Source organism: Sitophilus oryzae, unplaced genomic scaffold, assembly GCF_002938485.1.
Source record: "Sitophilus oryzae breed Bouriz unplaced genomic scaffold, Soryzae_2.0 scaffold_1396_pilon_pilon, whole genome shotgun sequence".
In the NCBI taxonomy this organism is placed as follows: domain Eukaryota; kingdom Metazoa; phylum Arthropoda; class Insecta; order Coleoptera; family Curculionidae; genus Sitophilus; species Sitophilus oryzae.
This window is the reverse complement of record NW_022146055.1, coordinates 13342173-13356350: the sequence shown is the minus strand read 5'-3', so window position 1 is coordinate 13356350 and position 14178 is coordinate 13342173. Positions and strand designations below refer to the sequence as shown.

Here is a 14178-nt window from a genome sequence, read left to right as displayed (position 1 = left end):
CAAAAGAGTCTCTAATATTTAAATTAATTAAAATACAAAAGCATAATTTCTAATTGCCAATTTGCTTCTGCAAGACCTCATCTCCTTTGTCAGTGCTATAACCTGGCAAATGTCCAATTCTTTGTTAAAGAGAAATAATCAACTGTTATACCGTATGATCGAAAAAAAACGGCGTCCAGTTGGCTTCGAAATGACGATCGATGACATTTCCCATATAATTTTACATATAAAATGACAGCGATCTTCATTTCATAGCCATCGTTGACGCCGTTTTTATTCGATCATACGGTATAAGTGTTTTAGGGTATTGTGGTTATTTAGTGTTTTATTTTGCTGTTATAACATTAAAGCTTCCAACCCCCAACTGTAATCATATTGTTTTATCTATGGTAATCGCAAAACATTTTCCGATGCACGTGATCAACTTTGAGTAACAAGCGATGGCGATAGCGCTGTCAGATTGTGATGGATTTATGAGATGAATCTTAATTTAAAAGTGACAAATAATATATTTATTATATCATTTTTTAAAGATTTTTACGTTTTATTTTTAATTTAATAACTAATATTTTAGTAATTAATTGATTTATTTGTTTTATAGATTATTTTAGTTATTACATATTGGCAAAAACTAGCCTATTATGAAGATTATTCTAAGCGTTATTATGACTTATTTATTTATTTGTAAGTATATCTTATAATACCATAAGTGGTAATAACAAGTAAGACGGTGCTATTAATGCACGAACTAATAATCACAGAATTTAATAAAAAAATAACGTAGAAATAACTTTGAAAGTGGTGTAATGTGCTTATCAATCAAACTTACTTCTCTGACTGCAGTCAAGGGTAATAAAGGACCTTTATTGTCACATTCTCGTTCAAAATAGTTTATCAGGGAAACTCTTTGCTGACTGTTTAAATGCTTCGGCATATTATCGATAATTGACCAACCAAGCGATAATAAAATTCGGTTTAAACTAATTTTTGCAGCTTTAATCTAAATAAAATATCTGTTACAATCATTTGATCTATAAAGTAAAATGAAGAACTGCTCGGTATCTTAAATTATGCAACAAACCCAAGCAGCATTTGGACGTCAGGACAACGCTGTGTCACGAGACCAAACATCGGGGCGCATCGTCGGCACAACCTCGTGCCAACCCTAGTCTGCACTAGTTTGGAGAATAATTTTTGGGTCGAGACGACGTTGGATACCGACGTTGGCTAGCAGCCTAATTTAGTACAAACTGCAACGTTGTGTAAAATCCTAATTCACAGAAATACAAAACTATAATAATATGGCGTCTAAGTCGCGTTTTATCCTAAATTGGGAAAATTATAGTAAAAATATTATTTTTATGATTTAGTTAGAGACATATGCCAGATGGCAGTAAAGGAAAACAAAACAAAAGTATTTAAGTGTGGAGGATGTTTGAAGATCATAATTATTGAAACACTTTAACCGATTCTGTAACTCGTTATCCAAGGCAAAAAAGTTAAACGCAAACAACTTTATTGATACATGTATTGTTTCTACTTTGAAAAATACTAATGGGCCTTAAAATTAAAGAAGTTTTAAAAAATGTCTTGAATTTTTTTTAGTAAAATGAGATTAATTTATTCGCAGTCGAGAAAATGTTTCTGCGTGTTGTTTAGGGTCAAATATTTCAAGTTAATGTATTCAAAAAGCAGGAATTGCTATTTTAGGAACGAAACATTTTCTTATTCAACAACATGGCGGCTTTCACTTTGTTGTTTTTGAGATTAAGATGGAGTAGTTCGAGTAGTTGCATACTGGACTAATAAAGTTGCAGTTCAGCGTTAACAGGTAGTATACTAGTCGCAAGATTGCCTAATTTAGTCATCCTAGAGTCTAGCTTGTGCCGCCCTCTATATTCTAAATAAACGAGGAAGTGGATAAAGTATCGGTAATATGTCGATGTATATTTAAATTTAGTTTTATATGTACCTTTCTTATGTCCCATTTTAATTCAGTTTTTTTTATAAAAACAAAAACAGCACTGAACTGTCTGACTGAACAGAACAATGAAGTGAAAATTTAAGATTTAAGTTTATGGTTCAATACAGTTGCAAAAAGGTAGTGGCTCGACGTCCTACGGAAATCTAAACAACGTTGGGATTAGTAAAACAGACGACGTTTGCATAACGTTGGAATAGGTCCTGAAAGTGACGTCGGAAAACTTTATTGCCCAACATTATAACTACGTTGTCCGAATCACCTAAAAAACACTTAAGCAAAAAAGGTTACAAGACAACGTTTATTCGATGTCGCAGAAGCTTTTACTTTGTTGCAGTACTAGTTCAACGTCGGCACAACGTTACAACAACGTTTACATTTATTTTAATACCCAAGGTACGGAGCTAACTATTTTTTGTAACTAATCCACCGTTGTGTTTAGTAACCATGTGGTCGCAAGTCGTGAAAATGCTACTTGGGAATATAAACATTTTTGTCAAAATTTTATTTAGTCAGGTTTATAGACTTAGTGTCAATGTCGATGTGATTGATGACATGCATCGGAAAACATTTTGCGATTACAATATACCCTAATTACACATAATGTCAGTTCTAAGAACAAAAAATGAAAAGTTCTTCATAAAACCATAGAAAGGCGTATTTGTATCTGGAATAAAATATCGCTTACCCTTAAAAACGTGTCCAGAGATCCGTTCTCCATATATTCGGTAATGATCATGACCGGATTGGATTTGGTGACGACCCCTTGCAAAAATATTACGTTCGGATGTTCGAATTGGCCCATTATGGACGCCTCGGTCAGGAAGTCGTTCCGGCTCTTGTCCAGCGATCCGGCCTTGAGCGTCTTGATGGCCACGTCGATTTCCGCCCCGTTCATTTTCAGTTTGCCCTTGCACACGTCGCCGAACTCGCCGCCACCTTGAAAGTAACAACCTTTGAAGTTTGAAGAAAATAAAATAGAATTATTGGCAATTATCGCAATTGGTTGAAGAGAAACGAACTAGTGTGAAATGGTGTTAATTGAAAAGGTTCAAACGGTGCAACAACTAAAGTGTGATATTTATTTAAAATTCTAATTTACGTACGTATATATTACGAGCAATAAGAATATAGTATTTCAATTAGTTTACATTTGATCTAAAATAGTTAAAGAACCACATACGTATAAAATAATAAAACCACAAATCATATTTTATAACGAAGTAGAACGAAAAACGTATTTTATTATGAGCTAACAGCCCCTACTAGAGATGGCTGGATCCGGTATTTTAAAAGAGTAGGATCCGGAGTTACATCAAGCTTCATGGACCTGCATCCAGGTTCCAGTTCCGCCGGATCTATATCATTCTAACTTTTAATTAATTTTCCGCGTTCAAAAGTTTTGTAGTCCGTTAGGGAAATCTGTTGTTTGCGTTTTACAAAATCCTTATTACATGATATTTGTTGTTCTATTTATTTAGTAAAAGTATCTTAAGGTTCAAATTTATGACTACGAGGCAAAGCATTACGATGTTTTTTTTTTACGAAGGAGGCCGAAATAGACAAAATATCAAGAGACAACTTTTAATCGGTATTAAACTGCTTACACTATTCCGCTAACAAGAGAGAAAAAAAGTCAGTGGGGTACATGCTTTTTTTAGAAAATATTCCAGTGATAACCCATATACACGTCCCTGTTCAATATGTCGACACTTTTTTAACTTTAAAATATGTCGCATTTATAGTAACTTTTACCCTCAAAATTTCATTCGAAACGCTAAAAGTACTTGGAAGAAAATTATATTAAATCGAAAAAATATTAAGACTTTAACACCCTGTAGCAACGAAACAACGCAGAATCGGATGTATGTTGATATGAAAAATAAATTTTATTTTTACAAGAGGAATCTACACACGGGACATGGCACATGTTTTTTGAAACACCCTGTATAAACCTTTTTTAATTTTTTATTAAATACTTAAAATACTATACTCATTCATTTTTTCAGGTACGTAAATTAGTTTTTAGTTAATTATTCTACCATAGCTTCCATCTCAAAGTGTTAAAAATATGTTTGTATAAATAATGTTATTTTATATAATATTATATTTTCAATTATATGTATATAAATAAATATTGCAATATATGTACAATAATTCTCAGCTCTTTTTTGCTATATTTCTTCTAATTTAAGTGTAATTGGTATTCATTATTAAATGATAGAAACTTTTGAAAAACATAATAATAATTATAAAAATTTTTAAAACATTTTTTGAAATTTTTTGAAATAATAATAATTAACTTTCAGCTTAATCAGCTCTAAGAATCTTATTAGATGTTTTTTAAACACTTTGGTTATGGAAAATTCATATTAATACTATTTTGAGGCCAGTACCAGGGGGCTACTTTATAAAGGTTACCTACGTGCACAGACCTTTCTATTAAAAAAAACGAGAAGAAATATATAAAATAAAAATTCACAATTTAGAAGATTTTTTTATTGAACCCTTCCAATTAATCAAAGAAAAAAAGAAAATAAACAATAATGTAAATTTATAAATTATCATAATTTAATATATTATGATTCGCTTTTTATTAACTCACATTGTGTTTATATTAATTTCGATTTTACCTTACAACTTCCTTTAGATAGACCTGCTACAGCTCATAATAGATCTAAATTTAAATTCCTTGCCTTTTTTTTGTAATGAAGAATATTTAATGTAATAATAGAAATCAATAAAAGATATTTAAATAGTAATATAATAAAAATTAATGAGAAAAAAATTAAAAAAATAAAAACGAACGAAAGAATACAACAGACACTAAATAAACAGAATGTGATTAGGTGCTCTTGTAATAATAAAGTGAATTTCTAAACATCTTTAGTAACAAAAATTTGTTGAGTTTTACAGAAAAATATTCAAGACATGTAAAAATTCACTCAGTTCTTCACATCATGTATGTGTACTATTACTAGCTAACTTTAATAATTACGCTATGGGAAAGAATTCTAGAAAAATTAATCTCTTCTATTCATATCGTTCCTCTATCATTTCCATCTAAAACTAATTATCTTGGTAACTTTAATTTCAAAAAACCCTTACCTATTATAGCTTCGATGGTAATGCATTTTGCATCAATTTCCCGAGCAAATTCTCTAACAGCTTGGTTAGGATCCTCGTACGTATGAGGATCGATATATGTTCTTGAAGAACCACTAATTCCAGTGAAAAGTGGTGTAGTCACTAGAAGCGAAACCAACATTAAACTTTTCTCAAAAACGAATAATTAAACTATTATATTAAATGAGATCTTATTATCAAAACAACCTTTTTAACATTACCGAGATATAATTTCTATATATTTGGGTAACATAATTAAATTAAAAAAAGAAACAAAAAAGTGAATTACCGTTGGTATGGGTAGTGACAATTGGGGGATTGTCCAAGCTGGAGTGATGAACTAAAAATAATTCGAAAAAAAAATAAAAAAATAAAACTAAATTTTTACTGAACGAGTTAGATTTTCTAAACTAAACCCACACCAGAGGTAATGTTAAATACAGAGAGTTTTGATAGTGGTAACTACCTTGAACGAGTATGGCAATTTTTTTATAGAATATAAAATAATGTTATTGACCTGTCTATAAAAAAGTGGCAAAACTTATTCAAGTAAATATGATCTCACTCTCTGTATATGTATATTAACACCACTATAAGTAGATTAAACAAATATAATTTCAATTTATGAGCGACTTGGTAATATGAAATTATATTCACATATTAAAAAAAAACATAGTAAAGTTTTCCTAAATAGGGGTGTTAATATGTTAAATTAAACTAGTGTTATATGACTTAATTCCTAAAAACTACTTACTGTAAGTAACTACCAGTCCTGGGTTAGGGGGTAGCGTGAAAGTGCATTAAAAGGGGTGTGTTAGAAATGGAGTTAGGGAACTGTGTGTGATATTATGCATTTATGTAGTCTCTAAAGGTATGTGACTAAATAATGCTCTCGTTAAACTTTTACATGAAGTTGTTTCCACTACATAGTGGTAAAGTAATTTTCGAAGTAAGATCTTTATTTAATATTATTTTAAGGTACATACAGGTGTGGAACAGACTTATAACTAAATAACTTGTAAGTAAAATGTTTAATTGTAAATCCAAATTAAAAATGGTTTAGATTTTACTTAAAAAGGGTTAATACTAAATTTGCAGTCCACAATAAAGGTTATAAAAACATTACATATTTATAACTCACGAACGGCTGAATCTATTTTTTACCTTAACTCACTTTTACCTTTTAACTCTTATTAAAGTAGAGGAAAATGTACTAATACTAGGGCGACTTTCAACGTTGTTAATATACAGGTTGTTAATTTGTTTATTACTCGCGGCAACAGCTTTATGGTTGAAATATGGCAACCTCGGCCCGCTCGTCGAGAGACGACGCGACGCGACGAGTCGGCAGCTTAGCTTAGTAATCATTTGGAATGTAGGCATTGTTGCCATTCTGTTCCCCAATAAGTAACCGTCCAGTTAACAATCTGTATATAATAAGCTCCCGCTTTATCAACAAGCCCTGAAACTAATACGGACTAGGGTATTCAATTCAACTCTGCACCAAACAAAGCAACTGAAGGATTATACAAAGATTTCAAAACAAAATACTATGAGGTATTTTTGATGCACTGTGGTACATTCGCAATGACAATGTACATAAGGACTTAGAAGTGGATGATGTCGACAAGATCATCAGGAAATATGCCTTAAGACAGGAAGAGTGGCTCCATCAGCACATCAACATCGAGGTACACCACCTCCTAGATAGGGATGGCAAAAGATCGAAAAGAATAAAACCCTTTCAACTAGTGGAGTGAAAAGTGTTACTACAGCCCAGTGCATTATAAAATAGTGCTAAATAAAACCGATAGAATCAAAATTACTATAATCGGATTAGTGTTTTGTATTTTAACCGCAGCAAATTAAGTCAGACACAAATAACTTATTAGGGTAATTTTACTAGACTGCCTATTAAATTGTCGAAAAATATCTTTCGCAAATGACACGTCACACACATGCTTATAGCTTATTTGTAATAATTGATATCCACCGCAAATCAGTGACATACTGGAGACATTACAGAAACCATTATATTCAAAGCATGGAGAGTTTTATTTTAAGTCTGTTTGTACCTTGATAATATATTAAATATTTCTCAGATTATTATTATGATGCATTATTATCTATTATAATTAGTTAAACTAGTTAGTGCAAAAAATTGATCTATTTTTACCTCTATTTCTGTCTAGCATTTAAATTCTACTAGTATGTGCACCCTAAAACCCAATGTTTCGTGAAAAACCAGCTTACCTTCTCCATTTCTGTATTCGAGGGTATCGCAATCGCTGGGTTGCTTCTTGTTGCATTCGTCGTTTGATCTGGATCTGACGAATACGACGGTGAGTACAATAACCGCTACGAGGACCACTACAATAACGACAATTGCTCCTGCTACTAGCTGTAATCTGAATCCTTCTTGTGGTCCAACAAAAGCTAAAACACAATCAATTTGAAATCAAATATATAACATTTTAGGTAGTGTCTATAGTTTGTCCTAGTAACTGTAACGAATATTAATTTTTAAATAAAAAATACCGCTGATATTTGTGACTACGAATTTCAATGTGTTGTTAAAAATATTATACACGTGCTTATGGATGTTATAATTAAAAAAGAAAAGTAACTTTTAAATGAACATTTTCTTTGTAATTCAAAGTTCATATACCATCTCTTGATGGACAGACTTTACAATTGACTCTTTATTCAGAATTAATAAAACTTTTAATTTGGATATCCGTTCCAGCTTTCGATTACTGTTTCCAACGAATAAAATGTATTTTGACAGATAGATATGTCAATAGAAGCACTAATAATCTATCGAAAGACAAACATTACTAACAGTTGTCTGTAATTTTAATTCTAAAGTGCGGTGATACTTTCTGTATTTTTTTTTAAATTTATTACGAAATATTTAAATTGTTTTGCGTTTTTCCTAATTGATATTTACCTGGATTTAAAACTTGTCCAGTGGTATGGAATATAACTGGAGACCATGCTCCCCATCCTCTTGGTGTTTTGGCTCGAACTTGGAATCCATATTCTGTTCGTTGCTGCAATCCGGTGATAGTTGCTTTTAAAGTCGTTATTAGAAAACTAGTGGAATTGCTGTATTCCTCATTCCTGGGGAACCACCTGCAGGAAGAAATATTAATGATATATTTTCGAAAGATGTATTATGAAAAAGTTTGAAGTGATGATCAGAGTAAACAGAGTACACATAATCTGTGTTTATTTTTTGAAAATCAGACAGAAATTTGCGATAGATGTTTTTAATAGTCGAATTATTCTAGTATCAAAACAACATATTAATATTATAATTGAGGAAACTTGTAGGGCTTCTTTAATATAGGATGAATGGTAAATATGTGCAAATATTTTCAGGGCTGGTAGATCTCGTTAAAAGAAACATATTTTCTCTTTACCGTTTAATAATTCCAAAATAACCGAAATATTTTACTTCAAAAATTACAAAAAAAATATTTTTGGCTTAAATTTTGTTTTCTTTGTTGTAAATTTAATCTATTACCTATGTTGCCATATTATCAAGAAATTATGTATTTTAACTAGAAACTAAAAAAATCCAAAACCATTTTTCAAAAAAAGTTATATTTTTGCGAAAAAAACTCATAATCGTGTTTCTGGGGTCGAAATATACTACCCCTAAAAATATTTGCACTTATTTAAGACACACGCTGTATAATACAGCCATACATTTATGATTACCACACGGGCATAATTAAATTGAAAAGAATATTATGGATTTTAAAAGTTATTCTCTATGATGGAAGTAGATTTAAAGAAAGATAAATCATAGATTATTGAATTATGCAGATAACTGATCACCACACAGGCATAATTTAAAAAAAAATGGAAAGAATATTATAGTTTTTAAAATTTGAAGAGTCCAAGGGAAAAACATGATAAGCGCCAATTTCTTAGTTTTAGGGCTTTACTATATTGTAGTAGATCTAACTAGTCTCTACAAAATGTATAAACTCTGCAGGGCAATAAGCTGTTAAATCCTATAATATAAACATACCTAGTAAACATATTCATACATGCAAACAACATAATAACCACAAGCTGTCCAGTGCTCTCCTGCAAAATTAGTAAAATCGCGTTTATCATGTTTTCCCCTGGACCCTTCGGTTATTAAGTTATGCAAGTAGACTTTAAGAAAGGTAAATCAGAGAATATTGAATTATGCAAATAATTGATGTAATAACAGATAGTAACATTTTTTGTTGATATTTTTACAAATAATATTAATTAATTTCAGAAAATATATACATTTAGTATGATATGTCAATAGTGATGTTGCTGAAAATATGACTCAATTGTTATTATACCAATCAATTTTTCCACATTTTTAATTTGAATGTTTTGACTTTCATAAAACTCGCTCCACCGGTCACCAAATCGAACGTTATTTATGAAGAACTATCTTACCTGACTTCATATGTCTCCACTTGATCGCTTTCTAAATCCCCATCCGTAATGGGCGCGTCCCATTCCAAAGTAATCTCCGTACTTTTAACCGAAGTTACCTTAATATTCGATATACTACTAACCACCGAGGCTTCGGTCGTAACAACTATATTAGCATATTCGGCATTGGGCCTCAAACTGAGATGAGAGACGCCGTTTTCGGCAAACACCTGAAATCGGTACGTGGTGACCGCGTTTAGGCCGCTAATCTGGATTCGTGTTTCGTTGAAAGTTTCCTGGAAAATACATTAAAATAAGGTTATGTAATTTAGAAAGTTAATGCTACTTGATTGGATCGTACCGTTGACGGATTATACTGTACGAGACCTCCGCTACAGGCGTCGCATCTTAATCTGTACACTGTATCGTTTCGGCCACCTTGATTTTCTGGAGGCTGCCACGTCAAAAATACGGTGGACTGGTCGACGAAATTTACAGTTAGATTTAAAGGAGCTGAAGGAGGTTCTGAAAATTAAAAATAATTTAATCTAACATTATAATACGAAAAGTGGAACATTATTTATATACAGATTTATTCTGTGCAGTCAAGAAATATATTTCAACATGTGAAACAGACATTTTTTTTCAACAAACGTCACAAAAGTATTAATTTTTGCGACGTAATTGACTATATAAAAAAGTAATTACATATGACGCCTAGGCACAAAACTAAAGCACTTTTACGCCTAAGCATAAAAGTACGAAAATATATTATTAAACTGATATAAAGTGTCAAATTCAACGGGCGTAACCATAGTTTCTCTATACAGGATGTTAATTTGTTTATTACTCGCGGCAAGAGCTTTATGGTTGAAATATGGCAACCTCGGCCTGCTCCTCGAGAGACGACGCGACGGGACGAGTCGGCAGCGTAGTTTAGTACTCATTTGGAATGTAGGCAGTGTTGCCATTCTATTCCCAAACAATCAACCGTCCAGTTAACAATCTGTATATAATTACATACAAGATATGTCTTTTAAATCTTTTTATATTATTTGAAATGTTTGAAATTGTTTAAAAACTTATTTCGTGGCGTTTGAAAAAAAAATAGCATAGTCTATTCGGAGTAAAAATTACTTTTTGTGCCTCAATTGTATGCGGGACTCGCTAATGCTCGTCCGTCAAACATATAGCCGAGTGTTCATTTTTACACATAATAATCTAACCTATACTATATATATTAGATTTAGAAGGAATACAGAGCATCAAAAGTGGAATATGTATAGCAGTAATGAAATAATAGTTTTAATAATTAAATAATTTTAATATTTAAATCATTTTTCGATACACAAAAGCTATTTAGAGAGCAAAAATAAGATAAGATATTTAGAAGATTATTATTTTAATTTTATATTTAATATGTTTTTTTTAACACAACAAATTACAAAATGTTCTATTAAAAATCCTCTTGAATGACACAACAATTTTGTACATATACAGCATAATCGAAAAAAAAAACGGCGACGAATGACGGCTTGGGAATGACAATCGATTATAATTTTGGCGCGGTCAATCTCTACAGTATGCTCTCTACAGTATATATATAAAAATTTTCACTTGTTCCAAAATGGTTAATCCCGTTTCTTAGTAAACTTTAGAAACTTTAGATAAAACTGTGAAAATATGGTTATGGAAATTTGGAAAAGTATAAACGGGATTAATCATTTTGGAACAAGTAAAAATTTTCTCATAATGTCTGCAATAAAAAAGATTTTCCTCTTGTAAAGACAATCCGGGGACATACTGTAGACGTCATTTTCTAAAAATTCACATAAAAATCGTCAAAAATTAACAATAATTATAAAAACGATAAAAACGGATATATCGATTTCAGACACACAAATCTATTGACAAAAAACTATTTTTTCCCGAATTGTAAACTACACCATTGAAATAGTATTATTAATTACAATTTTTTTAAGACCAATAGGCCGTAAGCGCCATTTAAAATAAATAGTACGGGCCAAGTAAATTACGTTTAGGGTTTGACTTCGCCAAAATTATCATCGATTGTCGTTCCCCAGTTGTCTTTGACGCCGTTTTTTTTACGAAGAACATTTTAGAGCTACTTACGTGTACATGACATGTTCTTCGGATCAGTAGGTGCCCTGTAATATCCCTGATTGCATCGACATTCGGACAATCCATAATCTTGTCCTTGCGAATGTTTTGGACATGCAAGACACGGTCCGTCTCCTACCTCGGACTTGTAAGTTCCTGGTTGGCATACTAAAAAACAAATACGCCAATTATTTATGCTAATATTATTGAAAAAGTAAGCAATACGTACAATTACAAGTTTGTTTTTCCAAGTCAGGCTGAAATCCGGACTTGCACTTGCAACCACCAGTTGGTAACGTCCACTTGCCATCACCTTTGCATAAGTAGATTGGGGCTCCCCCAACCACCTCGGCGTTGTCCACGCAAGTGCCTTGAGCTTGTTCTATAATGGTTATTTCTTTACCAGTTGGAGTCGCTGGAAACCTGGCGAAGTTGATAGTCACTTCTGGGCAGGTAATATAATATACCTAAATAAAAACAATGAATATTAATAATCGGAAATTTAAATCAACTATGCCTACTATTTGAATTTTTTTTTTCGTATAAGAGTGATTTTAGCCTCATTGTTCTTACTTTATAATAAAACAATCAATTACGTTTTATTTCTATTTACTAAGAATTCACTGCGGCCACGAGCGGATATTGTGGCTCAGTTCGTAACTTTGTTTTGTTTTGCTTTTTATTCAGTAATTTACCTTTTAATCCAGTTAATTAATTACCAACTTTTTATACAGTAAATAATGAATTTGAATAACTTTAGGAAGAATCGGAAATACGAATGCTACTCTAAAGACTATTTACATAGTACTTTACTTGTTACTATAGGCAGTATATTCCAGAGATAAAAATTAGTAAAAAAGTTCGTATAAATTTATGTCCTAAAATTGTTCGTTTCGGAAATACAGGGTGTAGAAGTATGATTCTTATTTCAATTTTTTCCAAATAATTTTTAAGCTAACGCCACATCTAACGCTTTCATCTAAATGAAAATGGAGCCTGGGTGTTTTGACACGACAAATTCGATTTCGAGTCAGTATGACTCCTACCTGGAGAGTAATAACTTTTCGTCCGTACCTGTATAAACCTATTCAGTAAAAAAATATACATTTCCGTCATGTTTTACGTAAAAAAGGTCTGTTGGTAAAGATATATGGTTGTCAAGATATATGGAATCTAAATAGTCAATAGATTACAAAAATTATACATATTGACTGAAATGTTATTAGTCTGCTATTAATAAATTTAATATGTTTTTGTGCGAAGGATTCAACAGAAACTGTTTTATCGTATTTTTTTCCAGAAAAATTCACGATTAGCTTAAAAAAATAAAAAAATTCTCAAATTTATCAATTCAGTCAAATAACTATCTAGTCAACGTGTTTATTTTTTGTCAATAATGCCATGTATTGACTATTTCCATTCCAAACATCTTGAAAACAGTTGCTCGTAGCAATTTTTACCAAGACATATTTTTTACGTAAAAAATTACGAAAATACATATTTTTTTGTAGTTTTATACAGGTACGGATGAAAAATCATGACTTTTCAAATCAATATAAAATTATGTAGGCGGCGCCTCCTACAAGCAGGAGTCATATTGACAGCAAAATCAAATTTCTCATGTCCAAAAGACATCAATTTTCATCTAAATATCGATGTTACTTTAGACATTATTTGGAAAAAACCAAAATAAAAATAAAACTTCTACACCCTGTATCTCCGAAACGAAGCATTTTAGGACATACATTACTATTTAATACATAAACTTTTTTCCTTATTTATTCCTTTTATCTGTAGAATATATTGCCGAAGTTTCCGGAATACAATTCGTACCACCCTTTATATGTGGGATATAAACATTTACCATACCGGTACAAAAAACAAGCTCAAATAATTTATAGATATCACAATTTCAACTTACAAAAAAATCTATATTCGTATTATTAATAGTTTCTTTTATGCGCTCAAAGTTATTTAAGCATGTTAGAATTTATACAGAACCATGGTCTATCAGCTTTGAGAAATTAAAAATGTACTGATATTTATTTACACATAGGCTAAGTACTGTATGCTTACCTTAATAGCTAAAAGTGATATACAGGCACCCTGGTCTCTAAAAGCGATGTAAACTCCTCTCTTAGTGACTGGAATGCTTTTGACCTCGGTGTTTATGTTCACTTCGCTGTTGGAGTTGAATCGACCTTCTCCAGCTGCTATACGTCCTGAAAAAAAAGAAAACAAAATCAATCTTTGACATCCTTAAATAATCTGACAAAATATAGTACTAATACGTGAGAATGAACCTTAGAGCGGAAAAGATAAGCGGATCCGGAATCGCACACTCGGAGGCTACCGCTTCGAAAATATTGAAGATGTTGCCGGGAAGTTAATAACGTAAGTCAGCCGTTACCACAAAGTTACCGAATGGTTATAAACACTTAACAATCTAACTTTACCATCCCTATAGATAAGGTTTCAGAGTGAGTGCACTGTATAATTTACATTAATAATAATACTAA

At 31.5% G+C, this 14178-nt stretch overlaps 1 protein-coding gene across 6 annotated transcripts in view; it reads right to left on the bottom strand.

Annotated features, from left to right (window-relative positions):
* The window catches only part of LOC115876062 (ephrin type-A receptor 4-A), a 701832-nt gene that overhangs the window by 14102 nt on the left and 673552 nt on the right, over nt 1–14178 (bottom strand). For 3 of the 6 annotated variants that reach the window (XM_030891738.1, XM_030891739.1, XM_030891742.1), the window contains exons 7-16: nt 13736–13881; nt 11889–12126; nt 11672–11827; nt 9900–10063; nt 9560–9834; nt 8058–8242; nt 7361–7543; nt 5397–5447; nt 5090–5230; nt 2670–2935 (exon numbers count right to left, since the gene is read on the bottom strand). In XM_030891738.1, the coding sequence (XP_030747598.1) occupies nt 2670–2935; nt 5090–5230; nt 5397–5447; nt 7361–7543; nt 8058–8242; nt 9560–9834; nt 9900–10063; nt 11672–11827; nt 11889–12126; nt 13736–13881 (1805 nt within the window). The remainder of the gene's footprint in view (nt 1–2669; nt 2936–5089; nt 5231–5396; nt 5448–7360; nt 7544–8057; nt 8243–9559; nt 9835–9899; nt 10064–11671; nt 11828–11888; nt 12127–13735; nt 13882–14178) is intronic. The other 3 variants (XM_030891740.1, XM_030891744.1, XM_030891741.1) reach the window with 2 other exon arrangements.